Raw genomic sequence first — 27,935 nt, forward strand, 5'->3', positions numbered from 1 at the left:
GAAAATAAAATGAAAATTAAAAATTCAATTAAAAAGAAAATAGCTGCTTGTTAGCTAAGCAAAGCATGCACTCTGTACCTAGCGTGAGGCAATTTTGGTATGAGGTATTTTGGAAAAAGAGTAATATGTCACCATGTAATAAAAGGTTTTGTCATCTGTCATATACACAGTAAAGCTGAATTAAGTTTGCCAAGCAACTGCTGTCCTCTCTTAACTTTTTAATCTTTAGTACAGGTTGGGGGGGACTTTTTTCTTTCCTTAGGTGAGTTAGGGAAAAGCTGGGAACAGCGTGTTGTATTAAAGAGCACAGGAATATGGAGGAAATTGCATTTGGATGAATTACATGGGTGTGATTTCAATTAGCGTTCCATTTAATTGAGTATATTCATTTTTACATTTGCATGCATAGTATCAGAAGGGCAAAATTCCATCTGTTAATTATCTGCATAAAGACATTCTTTAAATATGTCACTGACTTACATAAAAAACTCCCACTGCGTAGACTCTAAAAGGAGGAGGATATTAGTTTAAGGGATTGTAGAAACCATGGTGGTTATCTTGAAGCAACACAGATTGCTGCTATAATTACATCTTTACATAACCTTCTTTAATCTAGATGGAGAAAACCTAATATATCTGCACTGAGGTCACAACATTAAGTGGATGTCCTTTTTGTTAAGGCTCCAAACAACATACTAAGGGTTAAGATGTAAACTGTTCACTTAATGAGCTATAATTCAAAAAACAAACAAACAAACCTTAAAGAAAACAAAACACAAAACCATAAATAAGGGCTGCATTCCAAGTTTAGTACCAAACCACTGTTTTTTAAATGTTCTTTTGCTCATTTTTGTACAGGACTGCAGGGTTGTATCCCGATGCTTCCAGATTTGGAATTTTCTTTGCTGTTGTCTTAGCATCTCATATAATTGGTGAACTACTAACACTTGTTATACTTGGTGTGGTTCAAAACCCAAATATAGTCCAAAGCGGAGTGGTGCTACTTAATTCAGCAGGTGTTATAGCGGGAACTGGACTAGTAAGGTAGGAAAATGTTTTATTTCATTATGGTGGTAATGTTAAAATAATCTGCATGTAGAAGAGTGTTGTGAACGGTCTGTATTGCAGAAGGACAATATTGCACAGGTAGCAATGGGAGGAAAGTGCAGCTGTGATCCTTCAGAGGCAGAACTACCTAATCATGTCATTGTATTAAACACACACAAAAGACACTTAATAACTAACTTTAGATATCAACAAAGATTTTTTCACTTTTTGCAAATAAATTGAAGAAAAAACTAAGCAATTAATATCTATCGGCTCAGCTAAATTCTTTTACTTATGCCAACATTGTGATGTGAAATGCTGTCCTCATTAAAGGAGTCTACAAAAAAAACCAACAAAAAAATTCCTACAACTTCTAGTAACCGCTGGAACTTACCAGACATTAAACGCTGGGAATGATGGTTTAAAAAAAGTTGTTCTCAACTATCTTCTTAGTGTTATTCTCCAGTTTATCCATTAAACTTTTCAGACACTTTTTCTACCTGTGCAGACTGAAGAACTACACAAAAATAATAAATAAAAAAGTAGTGTAGTAAATATGCGAGAAAATTATGATCCACTTGCTCTGTTACTGTGCAAATAAATGTTTTTGAATTGTAACTGCATGAACTTTGAACGGTTTTCCTCTTGTATTTGTCAATACTGAAATTACTATTTTTTGAGAAACATAATAAATTGTCAAAAAAAATTTCTTGAGATGTTGAGTAAATATGATCTGCTCACCTGAGGTCTTTCCAATGAAAATGAAGTAAGCCTAACAAAAGATGACGTCAAGTTGTTCCTGCTACTGTAGTCTAATGCCTTAATGATAACTTTTTAAAAGTATTAGAGTGGTTTCTAACCTTATTCTACAGTAGAGACATTGCTAATTAATATTGTGAATCTCTTTGATGATTAAACTTCATAGGCAATGAAGGATATGAAAAATAGCATTGAGACTTGGGTTGCTGTTTCCTTCTGTTTGTTTAATTATAAAGCCTTGAAGTATTTTAGGTGCAGAAATTCCCCAGTCTTGTTGAATAATGTTATTTCAAAATTTTCATACTCTGTTTCTCTTCTCATTATTCTTTGCTTCATTTTTGTATAGTTGGTATTGTTCTGGTGAATTGATATTCAGTCTTTTTTGGGTTTGAAGATGGAGTGTATGGGGGGGTGGTTTCTTACTCTGGAAGCAACACATTTTTGGAAGTAAAGTTTATATTGGGTCTTGTCATGTTCAGTTTATCACTGCAATTTGAATATCAACAAACTTCATAGAATTATTTGTGATGGTCTGTAAACAAGTCAGGGCTGAATGTTATGACACTGTACCAAAGTCAAGAGACAGCCTCCATGGTATTCTCTCATTTAGCACTAAAAATGGACTTTATATTTGAAAACCCTACAGAAACAGTTCTTGGCTGTATCTGTAACGGGCTATGACCAAATATGAGAACTTGTTTTAATTTCAGGTAGAATTGGCTCTTGGAATGTAGCAAAAGCCAAATTAACTTCTCTGTTTCTTTAAGGACCATTGAAGACATGCCGACACCTTTTAAAATTCTCAGTTATCTTACCTTTCAAAAATACAGCAGTGAGATTCTTATAGTCAATGAATTTTATGGCTTAAACTTCACATGCGGTAAGTGTTCCAAAAAAAAAAAAAGTCCTTTAAGTCCATTGTAAATCATTTTAATGAGATGTTGAAGCTTATTTTCCTTCTACTTACAATAAAAGTATCTTGATAAGTTAAAGATGACTTGTGAGTTGTTGAAAAATGCTTCTTAATTAGTAAAGACTTAGTATTACACCTTATCAGCAAGCTAGACAAAAGTTTGGCTCTTCTTTTTCAAGTGTTTCTCATGCTTTCAGTTTTTCATCTTTCTCGTCTTCATCTATTCTTTTATCCCCCCCCCTCGGGGTCATTTTGGAAGGTAAACTTTGAAGCCTGTTATGTGCTTATCAGAGCAGCGTTACATAAATAGCAGATCAATAGAATTGCACAATATGAGATCAAACATCAGAGCAGGGAGCACTGACAGGTAACACCTGACCAGATGTTTCCTCTAATACTAGTGAGGCTTCACTTCAAATATGTTACCGTGGCACATATTGAGCAGCTTGGATCTGTCAGGCTGTGCTTTGCTGGTAGTGAGCAAAGTAACCGGCAAAACATGAGAATCAATCAGGTTGGCAGGGTTTGTAGCTAATGTCCGTCAATGGGGGTAAAACTTGCAGGTTTGGACCTGCCCTGAGGTTTTTTGGGCTTTGTAGCCAGGTGTCTGCGCGCCTCTCCAAGGCTCTAGATTCTTTATCCATTAATCTGTCCTGTCCCTCTTTGTTACAAGAGCATAGATGGCAACTGTTGGAAAATGAATCCGTAACTTTGGTAGTAATAATAAACAGCTGATTTTTAATGTGCCCTTCAGAGTGTCTCCATTGCTTGAATTTTGGAAGCACTCAACAAATATGAACAGAGTAAGCCTACCACACTGGGCACCTTGCTTCTTGCGGCCCCACCAGATACTGTGTCTGAAGAGCCACAAATCTTCTTTTGTTTGGCACGAACAAAACAGAGAGCTCCTAGTGATCCTTTATTTTCCCCATCAAAAATACGGCATAGATTAACTGCAGACACATATGGCTTGTCTGGTTTTATTCCAAAATGCTGAGAAATACTGCTGTGGGTATAGTTCATCATTAAAAAATATTAGGGCTAGGTATATTAAATGTATGTGCTAGATACTGAAGCCTGAGTTTTCATTTTACTGATTCACCTACTAAAGAAATGAATTTTTTCTTTCAACAGGTGGAGCCAACAGTTCCACTGCAATTAATGCTGCATGCATTTTCTCTCATGGCGGTCAATTCATTGAACAAAACTTTCCTGGTGCATTGTCCTGGTTCACAACTGATTTCCTAATACTCTATGCTTTTCTACCAGGACTTGTCATTATAGCAATTCTGAGCTTCAAAATAAGAGAGAGAATCATTAGCAGGCAATAAAAAAAGTAGCTGTTCTAACAATGTCTAATACTACACTTTTAACTTTACTGTGGTTGAAGGCTTAAATTGTTGGATTTTAGATAGAATTTAAGTGATTATACCTATAGAAACACATTCATCTTCTCATGTGTGTTTCTAACTGGATGTTTTCCATCTTGAAAAACAACGTTCTCTTAGAGTGTGAATGGCTTCCTGCTATTGGTATTCCCACCCCACTCCCTAAATCAGCCGTAATCAACAGTATTACATGTTTTAAAGGACTTTTTGACTTTTATTTAGTCAGCTGCCAATTTTTAACAATGTAGCAATGGTGCTCTAATTTTTTTCCCCCACTGTTTTGTTTTTCAACCATTACCAATAAGCAGAGGGGTACAGTGGTTAGTAAATCTTTTTTCTAGAATTGCATTTTAATTCCTATGCTTTGTTTTGATACCATTTTGGGGATATGTAGAAAGGGAACAAACCAAATACGCGTAAAGACAGAATTAAGAAATCACTCCACTTTAATCTTATGTGTATTATACAATCAATGAGTACAGAATCTTTAAGCAATATAAAAGTTCCCTATAGTGTTTTTGTCTTGTAAATGATGGTAAATCAGAGAAGACATTTATATCTGTTCCTTCTTTTCATTCTCAAGTTCTAAACCTTGTTTTGGAAGCAGTTTGTGAATTACTAGAACAAATTTTTGTTAATAAAATGTCAATTTAACTAGGGGGAAAAAAAAAAGTTGTTTGCTGGTTCTTGGAAGCAATGCAGTTTGCATCTTTGGAAATTATTCTTATGGGCTCACTAACATCCCAAAGAGTCTAATTTATCCATTTAATAAATATAAGGACCTCTCAAAATTGAGAGCCTAACAGACACAGAATTCCTAAATTTTATAACTTTTCATGTTCAGTGAAGAAGTTATTTATTATAGAGGGATAGCTACAGCTTTCTTCAAGGAGGTAAGTATATTTGTATCTTGAAATTCCATAAAAATAGAATTAGTTTAATTTGATACTTTTGCAATGATGCACTTTGTTACAAAGAATTTGAAATCCTCAAGTTTTAATGCAAGTTCTCTACTTAAGTGCAAGGCCAACATTTTTTCCCAATATCTTTAGGTACAATATTCTGAAATACAAACGTTATATCAGAAAAACATTTGGTGAACAAATATGTTCAAAATAACAAATAACTGTAAAGAGCTGGAAAGATACCACATTATTTTGTCTTTCCCATTTTTATGTGCATGTAGGGTTGTTCATCAGGGAACATCTTATGATCTGACTGTTCAGGCATTTATTCTCTAACAAGAAGTCTTAGCTCTCAAGAGACACCTCTGGCTTGAATCTATATCTTGTCTTGTGTATTCTCAACACCCTCAGGCCATCTCATAACTGTGAGGATGGCTGTGGACAAAAAGCCCTACTTTGGTTAGGCTGGCATCTCACCAGCTTAGGCTGAACGTGAATCAATTATACTTCCACCACTAACCAAGTATCTGCCAAATTGATTAGACTGACTTCCTAGCATTTGAATATTTGACAGAAATGTCCATCTTCTAAATTCTGTGCAAAGTTGTTACAACATTATACATTGCAAGAAATAATTCCTGTATTAAACTACATGACACTGAAACAGAGATAAAGCAAACTTCTGAATTCAGGTCAAACATGGTTTTAATTCCCCTTTATTCTGCCAGTTTTTGTGGACCTATCCTATTCAAATACATCAAACAATGATGCAAATATATTCTTAAGCTTTACTTTTGAATTATATATGCAAAGAACTAGGAAAAGATGCCCAGCACACTTTACTATGCACTTTCATGTTTTGGGTGTGAAAACTTGTTTATATTTAAATACGTGTTTAGGGCAGAAACATTCAAAAATAAACCAAATAATGTGTTCCAACTTCTAAAATAGGTAGAACTGAATAATGCCAGTCTTCATATTCAAACCCATCTCTCAACAATCCAGAATTCCCTTCTCCCCACTTCTTAAAACTCTGTGTCAGTACCAAGATATACTTAAATTTGGACTGAATGAATAATCAGCTCTCTTTAGTAAAAATAACAATAGGAGTGCTTAATAAATATTAATTTTGTAGTTTCAGATCGCATATTTTCAACTGCATCATATTAATTTGCTAGCATAATGTTAAAATTATTGATTTTGTGAATGTTAAACTGAAGACGCCTATAGCAGTTCATCAGAGTCAAAATCCATTTCCTTCCAGGATTTAGAGGCATTTCTTTTGTATTGTTCAAGTTCCTAAAACAGAAACAGACATACATACATATTAATCTAATATCCTCATTACTCAAAGTTGTAAGATACATACATTAGCCACTTCAGCATTTAAAGCATGTACAAACATTTTTCACTGTAGAAAAAAGGTATTATATATATTTTTATCTTTAAAAAAATTATACTAAAAATGCTATAAATTTTGCCACATTTGCTCTCCTACAGGGAGCTAGATTTTATGTATTTATTTATTTAAACCTAGATATTTCTAGGGAAGAAGAAATTTTGTGTTGTGTCTTAGACATTCAGTTTAAGAAACCAGGCTCCCTATGAACATACAGAAATGCAATACTGCAGGTGTTTCAAAAACAGAAAGCAGAATTACCCATCAGAAACTACTGTTTCACACACATGAAGTCAGGGCATTTCAAGAAGCAAAATGGATTGCTAATTCCTTTAGGTTACAGAGAAAAAAACTAGAAGAAAAAAGCCTACTTTCTATTTCTTCTTTTTTTTAAAGCACAGGACTGCAATGAACTTCTGTAAGCTTATATGTCACCAGTGATGCTAACTTTGAGAGCTGCCAGCGGACCTTAGAAACGCCTGCAGAACACAGGCTTGTCCAGAAAGCAGTAAGCAGAAATATATTTGAGAGGAATGCAATGACTGTTTAGGAAATCCACATACCACATCTGGTCGATCTATGGTACTGGAAAGTTGTGGAAATATTATTCATCATTGCTTGAGGTTTTTCAGGAAGTATATTACTTAGCCAATGATGCCATGCTTTTACTTTTGTTTTGGTTTTCAATTAGTAGTTAAAATAAATACTCTTTCAGGTGCTACTGTTTGGTAGATTGAAAAGTTAGCATCTGTGTGTAAAAATAAAATGCTAGCTCAGTGTTGTAATTAAAATTATGCATCTTCTAGGTAGTAATTAGATTATTAAAAGCAAACAGAAACTCAAGTTGTGGAGGTATAAATAAAGCAATTAGGTATGAAAGACGAGCCAGTCTACATTATGCTATAGTTGACATCAGCTGAGTACTGGCAAGGTAGACAAATGACCTCGTTTCAGTCAGAAGTGCTACTAGGAATTTTGAAGCCTATAATAAAAGGTTCTAGCAACATTAACCAAACAACAGTTTCATCTTCTGAATTTTATGTAGTGGCGCATACCGTCAGGAGTTATTTCTGAAGTTTTTTTCAGCAAAAATTAATTTAGAAATCACTAGGATTGCTTTTCACTCATTTCAAAATAAGAAGGCTTCCACCATATTTGCAGAAGACGATACTCTAATGAGGTACTGTTAGACCTAACCATGTACTGCTTGCAATACAAAAAAAAGTCATCATATCTTTCTTAGATCTGGAAAAAGAGGTGGACGTAAACTAGTGATTAGTATAAATGTAGCAAACACCCTCAAAAGTGCACATGTGTTTTATATGATTGCTATTCTGATTTTAATAGAATGGACTTAACAGAGTAAGGGCGGTTTCACTGTAGGTAAACAGATACCAGAACTGACAAAAATAACAAAATTCACAACTGGTGAATTTAACAGAAGTATTAGTGATCAATCCAGAGCACAAAGGGAAGAAGAAAAGAAAGGGCAGAGCAACAAAGAAATTTTCACCTAAAAATTGTATGGAAACAATAAATGGAATTCTCTCTCTCTCAGGAAATAACTTTGTCAGCAAAGGAAGCAGCTTTGCCAGCAGTGCACAATTTTCAGAAAGCACCACAGATTTATGAGCAGTAAGAGGATTTTTAATTACTGCGTATTCCTCGTGATGCTTGCAGGAGTCTCATTTTACAGTTAAGTAACTCATAGATGACTGACACAGAACATATTGTGTCTAGCCTAAATCTAGTAAGTCGCATTATTAAATACACTTCTAGTACTACTGAACTGTTCTATCTCTAAGCCAGTCTTTACTCAGTATTTTCATTCCCTCAATATTAATATAAAGTAATTATGATCTTGGAACATACTGAACTGTTGGAAACTTGCCAACGGTTAGGAATAGAAAGAATACTGTGATATTTTAAGGAGCACATGTAACCTGATTTATGTTAAGTAAATAATTTCAATTCTAACAACTTTCTCAAAGGCTACAGGAAGGGGTAAAACTAGACAATGAAGTTTTACATATAACAACAATACTGTCTGGGGGTCATGTCTACAGGTGTTGCCTAAATAACTAGTCTTACAGGTTTGTCATTTGACTAAACTGTTTCAAGAGGCAGATAATTTAGCAGAATTTATTTTGCTGTAATTTTAGCTAGCTGTAAGACAATTCAAAACAATACAGAAATGCAAAGTATCAAAACCATCGCATATATTAAAACTGTATTGCTATTCCACTACATAGAGAAGTACAGAACAAAATCATAAATATTTATTTTGGAGACATATCTAGGTAAGCCTAACATATAAATAATGAGAAATGAAAGAAAAAAAAAGGATTAAAATGGGAGGATATTTACAAAAAATAATCTTTAATGAACTCAGTGATTCAGGAAGAAAAATGCTATCAGGAAAGTGTACTTCCTTAGTTTTCATGTAAAATAGAAAGTCAAATAAATCCCCATAAGTCAGAAATGTAATGGAAAAATCTTTCAAATACAGCTTAAAGATCACTCCAGAGACCCTTTTGAAAAAGGGTACCTTCCTGCTCATGAAGTCCTATACTAGAAACATAAGCAGAATTTTATAAGATACTGTAACTATACAATCAGTTAAGAGATCCTCTCTGCAAGCTGAAAGAAGATCCTGCAAAAGAATATATTTCAACGTATGCCAGAATGTTCACACTAGCATTACGCTTCCTTTGTTTTCTGGGTACCAAGTGTAGGGGACACAGATCAGATTCACAAAGAATGAACAACTGCAATTTAAATATGCTTTCAATGCGCTCCAAGTGCTTTAAACATTTTTAGTGCTAGCAACTTATCCTAGATGTCTCAACACTGGTAGAAAGTGGATTTTAAAAAAATTTTTTAACCTTAATGCTTCTGTACATCTGTGTTTGTAAAAATTCTTCATCTGTCAAATGGGGAGGATCACAGCTAATCTCATAAAGGGATTGGGAAGAAAGACTTAACTGATGTTTGTGAGGCACTTGGGTAAGAGAACATTACCACACATTCTCAGAGAAAAAAATTAATACTTTTGTGTTCATTGAAGTGTCTGAATGGCAGGTTGAGAAATAAGGTACACAAAGAATAAGGATGATGAAAAGAAATACTGAACAATTGAATTGAGACATCAGCAAAATAGTATATGATCATGTAATTAAAGACAATACTATAATGTCTACAAACAAGGAGGAAAAATTAAGATTGTAAGAAAAGCCTTAATTGTTGCATTTCCTCAGTTCTGAGGGACTGACGTGACTTCAACTTTCTTCTTCACGCAGTTTCTTACTGAAAGTACCCTCGATCTGGAACATGGTGAAAATAACTAAGTACTGAAACAAGGATTAAAAACCTTAAGCACCTAAACTTCAGTAGGAAATTCAGTAACAGTGCTCTAATAATGCTCTTTTAGTTGGTATAAAAAAACCCCACCCACAACCTTTTGCACCCATTTGGACATGCTTTTATGTGAAAATGAGAAAGCTTATTCTTGGTAGTTGAGTAAACATCTTAAATAACTTTTTCCTCCACAATATGAAGACTAGCACTTCCCCTCTGGAGAAAACAAAAGATGCTACTGCTCTGTTACCCATGTTAAGGTGCCTGTCATACTTCTGCCCAGTAACATTAGCCTGACCAAGGAGGTTTGTCGCACAATACACAGTCTTCTGTTTTGTTGAATGAGACTGACATTGTCTCCTGACCTTCTGCAATATGGTCATGTCAGTGAAGTATGCTGAAAAAAATACGGCTTTTGTTCTGTTGGCCAACACAGTCTCAACCTCAATCAGCCAGCTGCAGATCTGACACCAAAATGACTTTTAGTTGTGAATGACATGGTTAATTAGGTCACTTCTATTTTAGGGGTAATAGGACTATGCTTCCTTGCGAGATGTTATAAACCCTCCTCTTTTGTTTAAGACTTGTTAAAGTCTTAACAGTTACAGCCCTGTTCATTGAGATCTGCTTCCATTACTGCTTGTCAGCTGACACTAACCAGCACCAGGCATCTACCTTTGATTTTTTTGTTGTTTGGGTTTGGGTGGTGGTTTGTTTTTTTTTTTTTGTATACTTCGTGGCATTAGGCTTCAGCTAAAACTGGCACCAATCCCTAAAGTAATACCTTTGTGTAACAAGGACCAGTCTGTGTGAACTTTGCATTGCATGACACTGCCTGCTTAAGTACCTGACTGGGAGGCTCTCCAATTCTTTGAGCTCGAGGTTAGCTTTACTATTTGCTTCAATGGACGAAGCTGCAGTCACGTGTCCATATGAAAAAGGTCCAGGCACCTATTTTGAGTATTAGCAGTACAAGGCATAAAACAGGATAGCTAAAACCTGAAACAAACAAAAACCTTCAAAAAGACACCTTAGAGTACTTACCTCTGTGGTAGAGAGGGTTTCTAAAGGAAACAGAGCAGGCACCCCATGTCCCATCTCGCTGCCACAAACATTTAGAAGGAACTAAGGAACACGACTTTCATGCACTCCTAGGTGCTCACAGATGTAGGCAGTGTATGTGTAGCCATAATTGACAATGTTTTTTTAAAAGATCTCACTCTTATTCAAGTTATGTGTGTACCTAAAATGAAATTAAGGTGACCTTAAAGCATCAAAAGCCAAAAAGCTAGCAGAGAGTGGAGAGAAATGGATGACAGGTTTGCCATCTTGTTTGTTTTACATGGGCTGTATGAAGAGTTAACAGCAAGCTACATGTTTAAGGCCTAATAAATATGCAAAAGGAATGTTTTTTCTCGAAGCTTGAAAACCATGAAGAGAGCACAAAATTCCAGTCATTCCCAGAGAGAATCTGCTAGTTAAGAAATACATTAAAAATGTAAATTCCAAAAAGGTCCCTGATGCTGTATTCTCTCTTTGAGAGCTTAACTCTAGAGAATGAAAAAGCAGTAAACAATTGCAACAGCACTATTTGATATAAACCTGCATGTTGTACATCTGTGGGGTAAGAACTAGGAAAAGAATTCTGAAAGGACACAACTGAGGAAGAGATACGTGCTCTGACTTGAACAAAGGCACAGTGAGGAAAGGATAGGCTCAGAGAGTTTTCCAGAGAAAAAAGGTCTAGGAATAGCATGGTAGGTCTCATAGTCAACTCTGAAAATATTAAGGAGGCAAAATAATCTGGTCTAAAAGAAAACATTCTTGTGACAGGGTGCTGATGAGCTGGACTCTTATCTGATATGCTTTTTGGCTGTAGAAGTTAAACACTAGCTGACAGCTAGTACATGGGAGTGAGCCAGGTACTTTCTTGTTTCTGTATTTTTTAAAAAAACTGTTTTCTAATTTTATACTTGAGAACTTAACCTTTTACTCTGCTAGAGTGTACAAACCCTAGCTGCAGTCAAACCCTTCAACCAAGGTTACAAAGTTGGAATTTACTTAATTAAACTTTGTATTGCCACAGTTATCTATAAATCTATTACAGTATTATTGAGCAGTCCTGACCAAGACTGCAATGTCAGTTGGGTATGCTAGTTCTTCTATCAGACTCAGTGACAGGGGCTATATTTTGTTTCTGTTGCTATGTTTGTATGTTTATTTTTCCTTTAAAGCTTATCTTTGAGATAAACAAGCAAACTGGTTATCACCTAGAGTCCAAAGTGGCATACTAATTAACCAAAAGCAACCAAGAAAAATGATAACATCCACTTCAATGATTAAAATATATATGAAGCTTTCAATTGCATTATAATTTCATTAGCAACATGTTGCATATTAAACATCTTAATATACTGTTCCTCCTACACAACAGATATAATGAGACTCTATAAAAGACTGTCAGACTTACGCTGCATTTAAACTGTTGCTTTAAAAATGTGGCACTTTTCATATAACTGGGAAATCCAAAGACACTTCAAGAATCACTGCAACTACAGAGCTCTTTTCTTTTAGATGTATATTCCTATCTTGGTGCATTTCAAATTGAATGAAATTCTTGGAGCATAAAACATTTTAATAATGTGCAAATAATCTTGGAATAATTGAACTTCCTGATAGAGAAGTTTAGAAAATAGCTGCAGATAACAAAAAGTAATTTTCTCTTTAATGCTCAGATTACTTGTAGTAGTCTAACTAAAAGAAGCTACACTGGTTTGCAATGCCCTTGAACAGATTAAGATTCTAAAAGCCTGTCTATTGTTTAGAAACAGAAAATTAATAATTTCCTGTATGATTTAATCAATGCATACCAGTATCTTCTTTTGCAAGACATAAGTATTAGCTAAAAATAAGCAACCTAGTACAACACATAGTTATTTTGAGATATATAGATATACTGAGTATGAGATTACATTATAAATTCCAAAAGCAATGCGCTTTACAAATTTTAATGATTTCTAAGACTGCTCTTGATGTAACAGAAATTCAGAACTGATGCCTACATTAACAGGATATTATAGGTAATGTGCAAGTTCAAAGACTGCAGAGTATTCTTGAAATTGCTTTATTCTTTTGCATTATGAATGTATTTCTTTGGATCAGGTAACTACAGGTTTTACTGCATGTTGTGGTTTAGCCCCCACCGGCAGCTGAGCACTACGTAGCCGCTCACTCACTCCTCCCCCTCTCCCGGTGGGATGGGAAGGACAATTGGAAGAAAAAGGTAAAACTCGTGGGTTGGGATAAGGACAGTTTCTCTGCACAAATGCAGGGAAATGCAGAAACACTTCAAAATTAATAATAAAAAAATAAAAGACCCCTTCCCCACTAAAGGTCTTTCCTGGAATTCAGGAGTTAAGCCAAATATCACTATGTGGAATAATTCTGTTCACTCTGGTTAAGATAAAATGTACATAGCCTGCAAACTCCAGTCAGAAATGTTATCATCTCAATACCTTTCCAGTTTAAATAAATAGTTCTGAAGGAGAAAGACAAAAATAAAAAAAGTAAACGGCCCCTACCCCAAACCTTGATACCCCCTTCCTAAACTTCCTGCTAGTCAACACCCAAATGAGAGTACAGGGTGAAGAAACAAAGAAAATACTGCCAAGAAAGCTTCCCTACAATATTATTTTAATGAAATAATTCTGGAAGAGAGTTAGAGGGAAATTTTGAATTATTCATTTCTACAGAAACTACAGAGCCAAAACTTTGAGATCTAACAATGCTCTACCGACTTCATGTGTATCAATGGGAAAAAACCAACCAACCAAGCTGAAAACTGAAGTTATTTAAAGGCAAAAAGGGGATGACGAGTACATTCTACAATTAGTTCAGCGATACTGGCGGTTCTGGAATACCTGACTGTGAAGAGCAACTGGAGAACTACCACACACCTGGTTTTTCTGAGCTCTCATGACATCGACTTCATACTCGGCATACTGTAAATCCTGTGCAGGGTCTTTGGTATCTTGTAAATCACTGGAACTCTAAAAGAAGAAATGACAAAAAAACAAATGATAAAATTTATCTTCTGTTCTTTTAACAAGAAAATGCCACACTGTAGGTCTAATGGAAGAATTTGCTTTTAATACAAACATATTAAAATCTTGCATTAGATTAAAAAAAACCCCTTAGATTGGTAAAATGATGAGAAAGTAGTAGTGCAGTTAGATCTTAAAGGAAAGAAAATATTCTTATTTGGTAGTTGTTTATTATTCTCTCCTCAGAATAAAAATATCCTTTCTGGCCCAAGGCATTTGGGCATAGTTAAGGTTGCTTTTGGTAGAGCATTTAATATTCAAGACAAGAATTCACTTCTGGTTACCAGAAGCGTTACTTCAATAGCTGAGAAATTGATTACTATCTTTTTGCCAAACATCTGAATTTTCTTTTACTAACTTTGAGGGAACTATAATTCCAAAGAAGGAAATGCACTAATAGGAAGAAACACTATCAAATAAAGAATTTTTTTAAGTGTTGTCCTGCACATTTCTCCTTACTCATAACAAATGGAAAGTAGCAAGAAGGCAATCATACATATAATGGAATAAAATAAAGCAGAATCATGCTTACTATTAGATGAGGTGATGGAAAAAGACATTTCCAATGCATAAAGACAGATTTAAAGTTTAAAGCATGTTTTGGAACCAAAACAGAAGACTGGGAATCTACGTGGCAGCTCTTCTTTAAATCTTCTTTAATTAGACTGATACCTTAGAACACTGATGGAGCTTGCAAGATGAGAAATGTACTCATTTCTCCAGCTGTTTCTAGGGGAGTTCAAGAGTTATTGGGTGGGGGTGGTGGGAGGAATGTTTGTTTATTGTATTTTAAAAGGCTATGAGGAAAAATAACATGAAAAATAACATGAAAAATAAGAGTTCTGTATAGTTTCTGAAAAGTAAAGTTTGGTCTTTATCACGTTGGGGCATACTGTACTGAGAACTGCATCTTAGTGGTAATTTATTTTGGTCACAAACTACCTGAAATAATTTGTATGCTTTGATATGTAGCAGTCAAGTGAGTGAGAAAGGGTGAATTCAGACTCCTCCTCACCAAGAAAGGAGATCCACAGACTGAAAACTAGAAAAAGCCCAGTTTGTGCACCATAATTTGAGGCAGTTTCATAGCCCTGACTGACCACCTTGCCTATCCAGGTAAGCCGCAGGACAGCAGAGGGACAGGCCTAGTACACAAGGAGAAAGCAGCAGCCTGTATGTGCTCAGGTCAAATAGAAAAGAATTTTGATTTCCTAAACAACAGCAATTACTTCTATCGAAAAGAAGTATTTGGGGGTTTGCCTCTTGGGACCAGAAACTTCTGAAATATGTACAAGATTTATCACTACGTAGGTGCCAAAGGATTCTAATTACCTTGCAAATCCAAACACTTCTCATAGCAAAATGACAGATTTTGGCAAGGAACTCTAACACATTCACCTCATTCAAAGCCTCATGCCAAGGAGAACAAGGATCAGCAGCTTCCTGCAGCCACGCAGAGCTCTCCTCCTGGAATATCGCTGTCATTTGGTTTAGGCATTAGAGGATATGTCACCTCAAAAAATTCCAAGAACGTTGAGTATAGCTTGTCTCTCAATACAATGAAAGGCACTGGTATAATTTTGGAAAAAACAGGATTACAACAGAACTTTCATTATTACTAAATGTAGGAAGGAGACTGAAGATGCAGAAGCTAATAATCAAAGCAACAGTACATACAAATCTCTATCTTTTAAAAAAAATGTAGGAATCAAAATGGCTGGAAGAAACAGGACTGCAAAGTGAGACTGAAATTCCAGTCACTGGACTTGAAAGACAAAAATTAATAGTGGTATTACTACTATTCTATGAGAAAAGCAGCTGTGTAGCAAACATGTAAATACCTACCTTGGGAGGAAATGTTTTCTCAAATACTTTTTTCCACAGTTCCAATGGTGTGTTTGCACGCATCTTTCCAATATCACTATCGGAGGCGGGTGGGGGTCCTAAGGATTACAGCACAGCACAAAGTAATACAAGTATGTTCTTGTAACAATATAAATTATCAAATCATTTTGGATAATGACCCCTCTAATTTAATATTTTATCTTCTATAGTGACAAGCTGCAAGAAGTTTGAAAAAACATTGATCTCCTACTGTGAAATGGGCTGAGCGGTACTGTATATTATATTTCCTTTTACATCATGGCTTGTTGGTTCTTTACTATTTGAAGAAGTCCTGATACTTTATTAAAACTACCTAACAAAACTGCACAAGTAATTCTCAATAATATAAATACTGAATCGTAATTTTAAACTTTCTTAGCTGTTTCCTTCAATAATCTGTTAAAACAGATGCTGACATATAATTTAACTTTATTTTTTATTTCCTTATAATCTTTTTCTTGTTTTCAAAAACAATTAAGCAACAAATATGATGAACAGGAAATATTCTAACCTATTTGGCTGAGCGAATCCAGGCCTGATGGTATAAATACAGGCTTGTTGTGATCCACTGATACAGACTTGCTAAACAGAAAAAAGAAAATGTATCACGTGAGCATTTAGCAATCAATGAAAAATGACATAATTCTAGCCAAGACTAGACTTTTATTGGGCTTTGCCTACAAATACATGTAAATAAAAATCTACTTAATTCTAGTGGTGACCATGTTTCTAATCCATCTGTTTTGGAATCAAAACCAAGGAGTTATCACTGTCCTGTGCAGAGATAAGCAGCTGAGATACAGGGGTAAAAGTCCATGAACAAGAATCTTTCAGACATCATATTTAAGGAAAAAAAATTGTTTTGGTGATTAAAATATTTTTATTAAGTGCTTTTAGACTCTGGGCAAGACATTTAATAGTCGGACAACAATTATGTTACCTTTTATCATAGCCAAATGCCAAGTGATTAATAAGAACACGGGCTTTCAGCAGGAGAGCCTCAGATTTGCTGGTAAACTAAATGAATCAGAAAACAAAATATACATTATGATCTTCCATCACAGAAATATTACATTATGTCATTTGCACAGAGGATTTCAGATAGAGCCTGGCTAATTACTAACCTCAATAAATGTGGTATATGTTCACTGAATTTACTAGAATAAAAATCTCACCCTCCATTTCCAAAACATGAATGTCTTTGTCACTGAATATATAGATCAAGATAGATGAAATGAAAAATAGTATAAATAAAGGTTAAAGAATAAATTTAAAAATATTGATTCACAACTTTTGAAGTATGCACATTAAGAGACACACTTTTTTTGCTCAAGACTCATGAGTTATTAAGATTTTAAACTACATTAAAAATTATCCAGAATACCATAAATGTTTAGAAATGTAATGAATAGCTAAAATTGTTCACACATCAGAGAAGCAGCCTGAGAGTGGCAGAACCAGTTGAGATTTATCAGAAAGCAGCTCCCAGAGTATCTTCCCAAACAGCATGCTTTTTTCTGTCTAAAGGCTTTTGTATCCTAACAGATTCATGGCTTTGAGAAAGAAGTCAGATCCCTACTGTGGGAAATGAAGTTTCTCTCACTCATTTAAATAGGAATCAGGATTTAGCAGCCAAAGAGTTTTAGGCTCCTAGTTCTTAATTTTTTATAACAATAATGCTTAAATACTTTAAAAAAATTAAATCAAGACAGTTGTATTCTCAGTTAACAAAAGATGAATTCACATGTCAAAGTACAAAAGCTGTACAATTTTACATGGATGCAAAAGGATGTGCTGTGATTATAACAATTTAAAGCCAACATAATTTCTGTGGTAATCAAAATAAGCCACTATTAAATATTATTTATTACCTAAATGATGGTTGATACAATTAGAACCATATTCTGATGTAGGGAGAGACCAAGAGGCAGCTTCTTTGGATTGTGAACCTGAGCGTGCATGTTTCTGCCTTTACTCAGGAGATGATCTGCCAAACTAAAAATCAACTTATACCCACATAAATACTTCATTGTTCTCATGGTCAGCAGTTCTTACTCATTACTGTAAAAAAATCCCTGCCTTTATTCTTCAACACTGTAAATACGGCAATCGGGTAACTGCCTTGAAGACAAGCCCTTGGATCTAAGTTTTAAAATCTACTGAAGCCAGGTCACTAGACGTAAGTTCATACTTCTACCAAAAAAGCCAGTTCTCTAATTCTGTCTAGGGTGATCACTTTTTCCTGTTCTCCTTTCTTGTACCAAAAAAATTTTGCCAGGTGTGCAGTAAACTTAATACCGGAACTGAGTTGGCTAACAGATAACTGTGTCTGTCTAGTTTTTGCTGATACTGGGAATTATGTAGTTTGTTTGTTCACAAGGTATATCCATCCATCCCCTGCCAAACCATGTAACCTGTCTGACAGATTAGCCTGTGAAGAAATCTACTGTAAAACCAATTAATTCTCATTTTCTCTAGGAGTTTTACATTACTATTTTTTAAAATATTGTTTTGTAACACAAATATTGCTCATCTTCTCTATCCTTAGTTAGAAAGTGAATATACATACCACTAATGATGCTCCATAATAATGTGAAACAAACCGAAGTGTCTTGCTTATTATTTTCCTCATTTCAGAGTCAAACTCCTGAAAAAGTTGATATTGGAACATATACATAAGAAACAAAACCCAAAATATTACAGCTAGAATTTTTATGGGGTTTTTTTGTAAACTGCAATGCACTTAGGCTACAATATATGAGGCTTTCAGCTGTCAGCATAATTATATCTTAAGACAGAATCAGTAACAGCCTACTCTGAAAAGAAATGTCACAATTCCCCTTTGTTTCTTTTTTACAGAGGGAGCCTAATTCAGGCAATATGTTAGTCCAAAAAAAGTTTCTTAATTGGGAATGTGTATTTAATTTTCAGTTGAATTTGTTTCATTTTGGTTTAAAATTTTGGAAGTAGAGATACTGCCTATTAAAAGAATAAGGATTTTTTTCTTTTTGTGAAAATATTTAACTTTCAGTAAACCTTTGGGTATATGCTCTCTAAATTCTAATATCTGTAAGATTTGAAAGGTGCATAAAAATACCTTTTCATCAATGTTTTTTCAATATAAGATCATACAGATGGCCTTCCCTGGATAAAGTGGGCAAAAACCTGGTCCCAATGGGCCTGCAGGAGTCTGTCCGTAGACCCCAATAGAATTAGGCTGTTACTCTCTGCTTATTGCATGACAGTCACTGATTTTTAAAGAGGTCATAGCTCAGCAGAAAGCCTGAGTATGAAAGAAGGCACAGTACCTTATTAATAAAGAATTAAGTAGCTGAAAGAGTCAGCCAAGTATCAATGCACTATGTAGTCATTCAGAGAAGCACAGGCTGCCAGCACGGCAGCTAAAAATCAAACATACTGTTCTAGTTTCTTGTGATCAAGTGTTGCTTGAAAATTGAATATGTATTCGTTTGGATTTTTAACGTCCTGGGAGAGAATCCAGCAGTACTATGACATTTCTTTCCTCTCCCCTCTAAAAGATGCAATTACTCATTTGTCTCTAAAAACTTGAGGTACTTAAAAAAAAAGTTCCAGACTGAAATGAGAGTTTACTGTTCGTGCTGCCACACCTACCAAGAAATCTGTCCAGCTGACTTGAGAGATGCCCCTCGTTCACTGCCATAAATTTACAGCTGCTGTCAGAAGGGGCACATGGAGCTGGAATTCTCTCATTATCAAAGGAAGTCCTCAACGTGATGTTTTCTTTCTTCCCTCTTTGGTCTGCAGCAACTTATCTCTCAACATTTTCCAAGTGCATCTCAAAAATTATCAATTTGGGAGTGGTTTGTGAAGGAATGACAGTATGCCTTCCATAATGCTGTTGGATGGAAAGATTTTTTTGTGGTAGAAGGCTGACTGGCCATACTTTTGTTCAAATGATTACTATTATATTACCAAGCTTTTAGTATATAGAATCTTTACCAGAATCTTTTAATTATTAAAAAAACAATTAAGTATTACTTACATGAAAAATATCATATTTGCTTCCAATTATCACCAAGGGTATTGGAAAAGGGTCAACTAATTCATAATCCTATTAAATAGATATATGACAGTTAAGCAGTGTAAACAAACTGTGGAAGATTGCAACTGTTAAAACAACTGAAAGGGGTTAAAATAATTCACAGAAGACAGGGTCTATTTTTTCAAAACTTTGTTAGATGAATAAACCTTAATGCGGTATCCATACCATATTCTACAATTTTCTCATTTTCTTCATAAATGGTCGGGAAATAATCCCTGTGAGCAGTCAGAACACTTACTGTGTTCAGGACTCTTACACTATATACTCCAGCTCCAACATTAGATGGGAAAGGAAAAGAGAAAACCCCCCATATATTCACCGAACAACTGCCAGGTTGGATTAGTAGAACTGGCTCTTTGACACACTCCCCCTCCTTGCATCATGTCCAAAGCAATACAGACAAAAGCTCACGGAAATTAAGCTGAATTATTTGCCTGTGTCACACATTTGTCCTCCCCACCTCACATTTTCCAAACTCTTAAAAAATACTTCATATGATTTTCAAATGTTTGATATCAGCAGAAACAAGAAACATCACCTAACAACCATGAAAATGCAAATCAATACCAATGGACAAAAACCAGCTCTGGGGATGTAGATTTAACTGTTAAATAGTTAACTTCCGATAAAAGTTTTCATAAGTAGGTTACAATAATTCCCAAGTCATCTAGAAGTTTTTCCGATTAATCTTTTGACTGTGGAAGTAGTTTTTGACTATGGACTACTGTAGATGCATCCAGTCTTTTTAAACAAGGTCTGCAGTTGACATACTTGTGCTTTACCATTATAGCAAATAATTCTTTATCTAGGCCAATGGAACATATCTAAACCTTAAAAAAACCCTCTTAAGAACCTCATCCTGTTTATCATAAAAATATGTTTAGCTATAAAAAGGCAAATAAAAATCTGCATAAACTGTCATTTCCTTTGACTATAAAAGATAGTATTTCCTCCCACAAAATTAACATAATTTTTTCTTGAACAATGATGAAAGTCTACAGAACAGAGGAGTAACATAACATTTTGTTTGCATCCTTTCTGGTTTTTATAAGGAAGGCTGAATAGAAATTCTAGTTTAGAAGGTATAATTGTGTTCCCTACAGGGCAAATATAACAAGTCTTCTCAATAGTTAATGGCATTATTCTTTCTAGTTATTGAAAAAAGTTTGTAGTTTTCTGATATGGAAGGCCCTATACATAAACTTGATACTGTGGTCATGATTTATTGCCAAATGTGCTTGTAGGCATTTTCTTGTCATGAATTACCTTCTCTAAAAGTAAAAACCAAAATCATAATCCAGCAGATCCCAAACCCTATACTCTAAATCTACTGAGTGTTGCATATGTTGCTTTCTCAAAAATTTTAAGTCACTTTAAAATTTTTGAGCTACAGAAGCATTTGCTGTATTGCAGCATTTTATAGAAGTTACAGTAACTAGATTTATGTGCCAAGTCTTTGAATTGTTGAATACTTATTTATGCATTATATACACACAACATTTGCAGAGGTTTAACGCACAATGACTTTTCATTTCTATTGCGCATAATCTAGTTTAGCTTTTCCAGAGATTTAGTTAGCAATTATGTTTAAAGGACTGATGTTAACATTTCTGAAACTTTATAATTTAATTAGTTGTCAGATTATCAAAAGGCATTGAGTTTGTGATAGACATTTAAATAAATGCAAAGTATATAGTCATGTTGATGGCTGTTATAACTATATTCTTTGCTTAAATTTGTACCTTCAGCTAGTCTCTTGCTAGATGACTTTTGTACATTCTAGTTTTCATCTTCATTTTAAAAAGATGAGGGGGGAAAAAAGCAAACTGCTACTCTAAAACTATTTCTTTTGATTGGTGTAACATGCCATAACAATCACATTAGATATCTAACAAAAAGATATAAGAAACCTTCTTTCCTTGTTTCTGCTCTTATTGAATTTTTATTAAATTGCTATAATTTTCCAGTGAACAGGTTCATCTACATCAAATGGATTTTCAGTCATGCATAAAAATCTAAAAGAGTTGTTTATGATTTTCAAAAGCATTATCTTTAACTGTATAAAGGCCTGTGACATCTGGAGAAAATATTAGAAGTAACTTACTGGATGATCCCTCTGCAGATTGTTCCACATCCTCTGTTTAATTTCAGTAGCTACTTCAGGATTTGTCTTTTCTAGTTTGCTTAAAATTTTGTTCGCGTGGTTCCTGGTGACCTGCAGAAGTTTCTCCATAGTAGTCCAGAGTTCGTTAGGTTTGGACAAATCCAATACAAGAACTACAGCAAATGACCTATTAAAAAGGCTTTATTTGATCACATCTTTAGTGCATGAGACAATTAACATTTTCATATACAACCATACCTGTAGTACAAATGGTGAAAGCAGACACTGTGAAAATACAAACGCTATGATAGAATTAAATGTGACAACAGAGACAGATGGCTTTTTCAAGGATATTCCAAGCTCTGAAGAAACCTTTCCATTGTCTCTTGTTCAGAGCTATTACTTTAGCAACTTTTCATTAGAGGTTTTGGAAGACTGTATCTATCAAACTTTGTTTCTGGAGACTTTGTTTCAAAGCAGTAAAATATGCAAATATCCTGAGCCCATTTAGCTCCTTCTGACTGGACACTTCTACTCTCATGTATCCCTGACATCTCATACCTCCACAATCCCAGGTGAAGCCATGTTAGCAAATGGTTAGGATCTTTCCTAACCATTAGTGTATTAGAAAGTTCTATACTTTCATTATTCTTTTGTAATATGAAATGGAAAAAACTAGTTAAGGGCAATATTCTGTGTCATGGACTGTGCTAATTAGCTGGAAGCTCACATAAGCATGTGAGAAAGTCTTCTTGAAAGATGAATGGATGAAGTCAGAGTCCTCAAGACATACTTAGCAATGACCAGGCTTTTAAAGGTGGATTATGATGAAAAATGTTTACATATCAATTCCTTTCCTCCCAAACCCCTGCATCCTGAAACTCTAACTGCATTAAAGCGCAACTGTGAAGAGGAACATTGCAAATGCAGACATTTGACTGAACGCAATCATTCTTTCACATTCTATCCTGACTTGAAAAAGGGGATTCCAGATCAGAGTGGTATTAGAAAGACCACAAAGCAAAGTGAATGTCCAATTCCACTTTAAAATGCTGTGCAGAAAAAAAATCTGGTGAAAAGTCTCTTGGTGAAACTAGATATAGTTCATGAAACTTTTTTAAAAGGAAATTGCTTGACACAGATGATAAAACCAGTGGAAAGCACTCATATTTAAGTTGAAATGGTAGAATTTTGAGCAGTATGTTAAAATACTGCCTTATGAACACAAGTGGTCTTAGAGAACAATGTTGCTATCCCATCAAAGAATCTTAAGATCATCCACATCAGAAGACTTCTTATCAGTAAAAAGGGAAGAAAAGACTGATGGAGGTGGAGCTCAGTTAAGTTCACTTAGGCAACAGTTGAAAAACGATAGTTGACTTTTTCTCCCAAGCTCTTCTAGAAACAAAAAAGCTTCACACACCAGAAATGCTGTGGTTTTTCTTTTCCTTCTGTATTAGTCTCTCATTCAATAATGGCATTATCTCAAGAGCCACAACAGTAGCAAATGTACATGATAAAAATTGTATCTATTTTTTCTCTCACAAAAGTTAAAGCTCACTACCAAAGAAATAAAAGCAATGCATCAAAATACAAAATGTATCTTTTGATCCTTTTCTCCCCTTCCACTTTCAACTCCATCTTCCCTAACCAGAAGAACTTTAAATGCTCCCCCCATCATCTTATCATTTCTTCACACAACTCTTCTTCATGCATTTCTTCTTCCTATGCTATTCCATCACTTCTATGGATTTCTCTCACTACATTCTCTTAATTCTCTTTAAATTGTTTCCTTTTGTCTTCAAATCATTTCAATAGCTTTAGTCCCTCTCAAAAACATCATCTCTCTTGTATGATGTTCTTCTCATCAGATGGTCACTTCACTTCCCAAAAATCCAGATTTTTTTCACAATTTTTTGCCTTTTCACCCTAAAATACTGCCCCTCACAGAGATAGCATAAATATTTGCATACAGAAGTAGGAAGCCAAATTTTTTTTTTGTTTGCCCCAAAGTTGCTTTTTCTGCTCTTTCAGAGCGTAAAGATACTATGCCTTCTCTTTTTCTGCATTTCCTGTTCTATCTATTTAATGCTAACCCATTTCCTTCATGTTACTGTCTTTTCCTGTTGTTGGAGATTGCTAAGAACTTGGCTTATTAGGAGAGAACCGTCCAAAGGAAGGTCAGAGCATCAGCTGTATTACCATGATTTTTACAAAACTTCATAAATGTTCTCTTAAATTTTGAAGGAGTTTCCCACAATAAAATGTCTAGAGATTTACTTATGTTTGAAGAAAAGCTGAAATTAACTTTGGAATTTTAATATTAATCACTTACCTTATGTTGCTGCTAGTGATTGGTATTCGAATCAGTTCTAGTAATGAGGTTCCACCACCTAGTTCCCAAAAGTGAGCTATATCCTTAGGCTGTAAAAGCATTTCTTTACGTTAGAAATGTGTGCTTCCATGCAACGCCAAGAGATCTTCATCTGATAAACTGGCTTTTCGTGCAAGTCACTCAGAACAAGAGCATATATTATTTCACTAGTATTTTCTAAAAACCAAAACCAAACACATACACACGCACACCCCCCCCGCCATGTTCAAGAAATCCCATACAACGCTTATGAAAGACTCCTGGCGTACCTATGACTGTCTTGATAAATGATTACAGTAAAGTAAAAAAGTCAGGAAGCAGCATGATTAATGATAAACATTAAAAAAATCAGGTTCTCTTCCCTTTTTATTTATTGCAGCTCAAGACGAATGCTTTTTGAGAAGTTTGCAACTGGAAAAGTAATGAATCGCTACCTTTGTGTTTAGTTTCTGGGAAAAGTTTTAAGTGATTTTTGTCTTTCAAACAGAGTCAGATTTTTCCACTCCCTGCTTCAGTAATAGAAACAGCAATTACCTGCAGCAATAGTTATTGCTGCTGGGCAGTGTGGTGCTGTGATGGGAATTGGTTCAACATTTCTGTTAACATAATCCGCAGCATAAAATTTAGTGATATAGACACACAAACCAAAAATTTAACTATAATTTAACATCCTCTAAGATGACTGCTTTTCTCATAAAAATGGTTGTAAATTATCTTCATTGGTTTGTACTCATTTTGCATTTTAAAGACACAGTTAAAGGCATGCATCCTATGTTACTCAAACATGACAAAGAAGGTAGCTTTTATAAATGAATCTGATTGCTTTGTGTTACACTTTGGTCTCTTATCTATTGTGTTTTAGTGAGAGGGAAAAACATATTACAGATTAAAATACAAAATTATGCTAGCTAATTTTAATAAAATGATACTCAAAAAACCCTTTATATTTCACAACAATAAGCTAAAAACCCTAAGGTTCTTACACATAAAAATAAAGCACATATTTTTATATGTGTGTGTGTATATATATCAAGATATAGTAAACTATAATTTCTGGATACTCACTGAATTGTGTCTCCTTGCCCTTCTTCCAAAAGTATATTCCAAGGCTAATGTTGGCTTTGGAATCTCTTCCCTATGCAAGGAAAAATAACTTCATTTTGCCAAGATCCTCTAATTCTACTGTTACTAAATTACATTTTTTCAGTCAGTTCAGAATTTGGCTTAGAAACAGCAGTAGAGAGAGGACACTTTAAGACAACAGGTCTCACTTGCTGAAGACAAAAGTAGCAGCATCAGTCTGAATAGATGGCCATTTAAGCTCCTTAAGAGGAGGAGGACTGAAGGGTCAGATCACAGGTGGTAATGAAGGGAAATAAGTTTATCCACAAGTAATAAACTGCTCATGGAAGACAACATCTGTACAAATATATATATATAAAAAATGAATTATCACACAATATAACTATTTATGCTAAATTCTAATCCACAGTTGAAAACTACTTTTAAAAATTTAACACATACCTCTCAAGACACCGCAGTATAATAGTGGTCTTTCCCTGGGAATTAAAAACATAGAAGAACCCTACTGTAATGTCATTAAAGCATAAAAGTTGTATCGCTAAATGAAACTCGCTCATTTAACATTTCAGTAATAAAGTACCAGAAAAGTGTAAACCTATGTAATTGTTTGTGGCCTCATAGTGGAAACTTAACTGCCAACTTTCTGTCAGAATCAAGTTACACTACCATTATTATAATTATAAATTAATAGACATGACAAATAGGAATGGTGTGCTTAATATTAGACATTAGTGATCAATCTGGACAACTCTGTTAAACTGTTTAACAGGTTTTAATTATTAATCATACATTTATTTAATGTTTAGTTTCCACTGGAATTAAATTATTACTCCTGTGTATTTTCCTATCTCAAAAAAAATCAGTGAATTTCACGTAAATTTGAAGTCAGCTTAAAGTCACTGTTTTTTCTCTGAAAAAAAGTATTTTAAAAATTGCTGATCAGAGGTTGTACATATACCAATCCTTCTAAAATAAAAACTGTATTCTTAAAAATGACTCACTTGGTCGAAAAGGTAAATATTTCCTTATTTACTTTTCCAATGAATGTTAACAGAACAAAACTATCACATTATTAATGACCCACCTTATGGGACAGTGAGGTAAAACAACCTTGGACATGTAGAATCATGAGCATGCAATCACTGATAACGCACGTTCAAATCTGTCTGGCATAGATACAGACACAATTCATAGCAGAATGCCAAGGCCTCTATTTACAACAAAACTGGTATCAATGCACTTAAATTGGATTGTTACCAGTTAAACCTTTACAAGGGGAAATTTGACATGTCAAACAATTAAAGAGGGTAGCATTATTTCTGGCAGTTACTATTACAAAAATTAATGAAACCAAACCTCAAAGAATTAGCATGTTATCGATAACAATGGTTGAAGTTTTGACTCTCCAAACCATAAACTTGAACTTCTCAGTTATCATAATGCCTAATTGGTCCACACTCTGTGGAATGCCTGCTCTCTGCTGAATCAGAACATGAAATTCCTTGTCTTTAGAATTAAGTGGGCCACAGACTTAGCAGATATTTTCCCTGACACAAACTATGTTCAAAGAAAGCACAGCATCATACAGCATTTAGCCCTACCCCATTCTTGTTGCCCATAAATAATAGTGATTTTTCCCAAACTTCCACACACTTGGCATTGTCATCAGGGTTTTCTGTCTTCTCCACTTCAGCTATAGCAAGATCCCATAAAGTATCACTAGTTGGAAAAAACAGAGCGTCATTAGAGAAAAACAATGGAGCCTTGACCATAATTCCTGAAAATACCTAAATGGATAAATGAAGGGTAATGCATGTTATTATTATTTCTCTGCTTGTCGAAGTACTTAACAAAACTAGGTTATAACTCCCCAGGTAACCGCTACAGGCAACAGCGGTTTGTAGCGGGAGGCTTAGTTTGAGTACATTTAAGCCACTTTTAAAAGGTTTTCTAACGATTAAGGCTTCTCGCAGCCCCTGCAGGTCAGGCTGGCAGTCTCTGGAGTAGGGAGCTCCCGGACGCCGGCACCGGAGGAGCCGGTGACGGGTCTCGGGGGGCTAGGGAGGGCTCAGGACCTGCCCGAAGCTACCGCTCGGGGCAAGGAGGGCTTCCCCTTTCTCAGCTCCCCCGTGGCCACCTGCGGGGCGGGGTGGGTGGGTTAGGCCTCCCCCTTTTCTGTCCGGTCCCTAACAGGAGCGACCGGCTCCTCGCACCAAGGGCGAGGAGTACCCCCATCCTGCCCCCGGCCCCGCTCGCTTTCGGGGCCAGAGGCCGAAACGGCCCCTTTTACACCTCCCTCCCTCCTTCCTCCAGGCTGTCCTCCCCGGCCGCCAGCTCCTTCCCCACACGGCAGCGGGGGCGAACCTCTCCCACCGAGCCCGGGCAGGGCTCCCCGTTACCTGGCCTTGGGCATCGCTCCTCGGGGCCCGGGCCTAGCTCCCCGTCACCATGGGAACCGCGCAGGGCACGCTGGGAGGTGTAGTTCCGCGGAGGGGAGGGACGGCGGAAGGGAGCGGAGGCCGCTTCCCAGCGGGC

At 35.5% G+C, this 27,935-nt stretch overlaps 2 protein-coding genes across 3 annotated transcripts in view; one reads left to right on the forward strand and one right to left on the reverse strand.

The window, feature by feature from the left end:
• Positions 1 to 4,964, forward strand: part of ABCG5 (ATP binding cassette subfamily G member 5) — an 18,827-nt gene extending 13,863 nt beyond the window's left edge. The window contains exons 12-14 of the mRNA XM_054819747.1: positions 859 to 1,044; positions 2,574 to 2,686; positions 3,854 to 4,964. Coding sequence (XP_054675722.1) covers positions 859 to 1,044; positions 2,574 to 2,686; positions 3,854 to 4,050 — 496 coding nt within the window. The 3' untranslated portion in view covers positions 4,051 to 4,964. The remainder of the gene's footprint in view (positions 1 to 858; positions 1,045 to 2,573; positions 2,687 to 3,853) is intronic.
• Positions 4,965 to 5,714: 750 nt separating this feature from the next.
• On the reverse strand, positions 5,715 to 27,908 carry DYNC2LI1 (dynein cytoplasmic 2 light intermediate chain 1). Of its 2 annotated transcripts, none has more exons than XM_054819749.1 (13): positions 27,800 to 27,908; positions 27,002 to 27,119; positions 25,842 to 25,876; positions 25,383 to 25,452; positions 24,279 to 24,367; positions 21,944 to 22,130; positions 19,780 to 19,848; positions 18,325 to 18,402; positions 16,696 to 16,772; positions 16,267 to 16,337; positions 15,717 to 15,814; positions 13,725 to 13,817; positions 5,715 to 6,311 (listed from the first exon to the last, which is right to left on the reverse strand). In XM_054819749.1, the coding sequence occupies exons 1-13, from the start codon at positions 27,811 to 27,813 to the stop codon at positions 6,237 to 6,239; spliced, it is 1,074 nt and encodes a 357-aa protein (XP_054675724.1). In that variant the 5' UTR covers positions 27,814 to 27,908; the 3' UTR covers positions 5,715 to 6,236. The 2 variants fall into 2 exon arrangements, with proteins under 2 accessions (XP_054675724.1, XP_054675723.1); XM_054819748.1 differs by having other exon boundaries at positions 21,944 to 22,142.
• Between the last annotated feature and the right edge of the window lie 27 nt (positions 27,909 to 27,935).

Source organism: Grus americana, chromosome 3 (assembly GCF_028858705.1).
Source record: "Grus americana isolate bGruAme1 chromosome 3, bGruAme1.mat, whole genome shotgun sequence".
Classification (NCBI taxonomy): domain Eukaryota; kingdom Metazoa; phylum Chordata; class Aves; order Gruiformes; family Gruidae; genus Grus; species Grus americana.

Coding starts and splice junctions, on each gene's coding strand:
- DYNC2LI1 (XM_054819748.1), bottom strand. Junction 25,877..27,001: donor TTATGGGCAACAAGAATGGG/GTAGGGCTAAAT, acceptor TTTAATTCCCAG/GGAAAGACCACTATTATACT. Junction 24,368..25,382: donor GGGCAAGGAGACACAATTCA/GTGAGTATCCAG, acceptor ATGCTTTTACAG/CCTAAGGATATAGCTCACTT.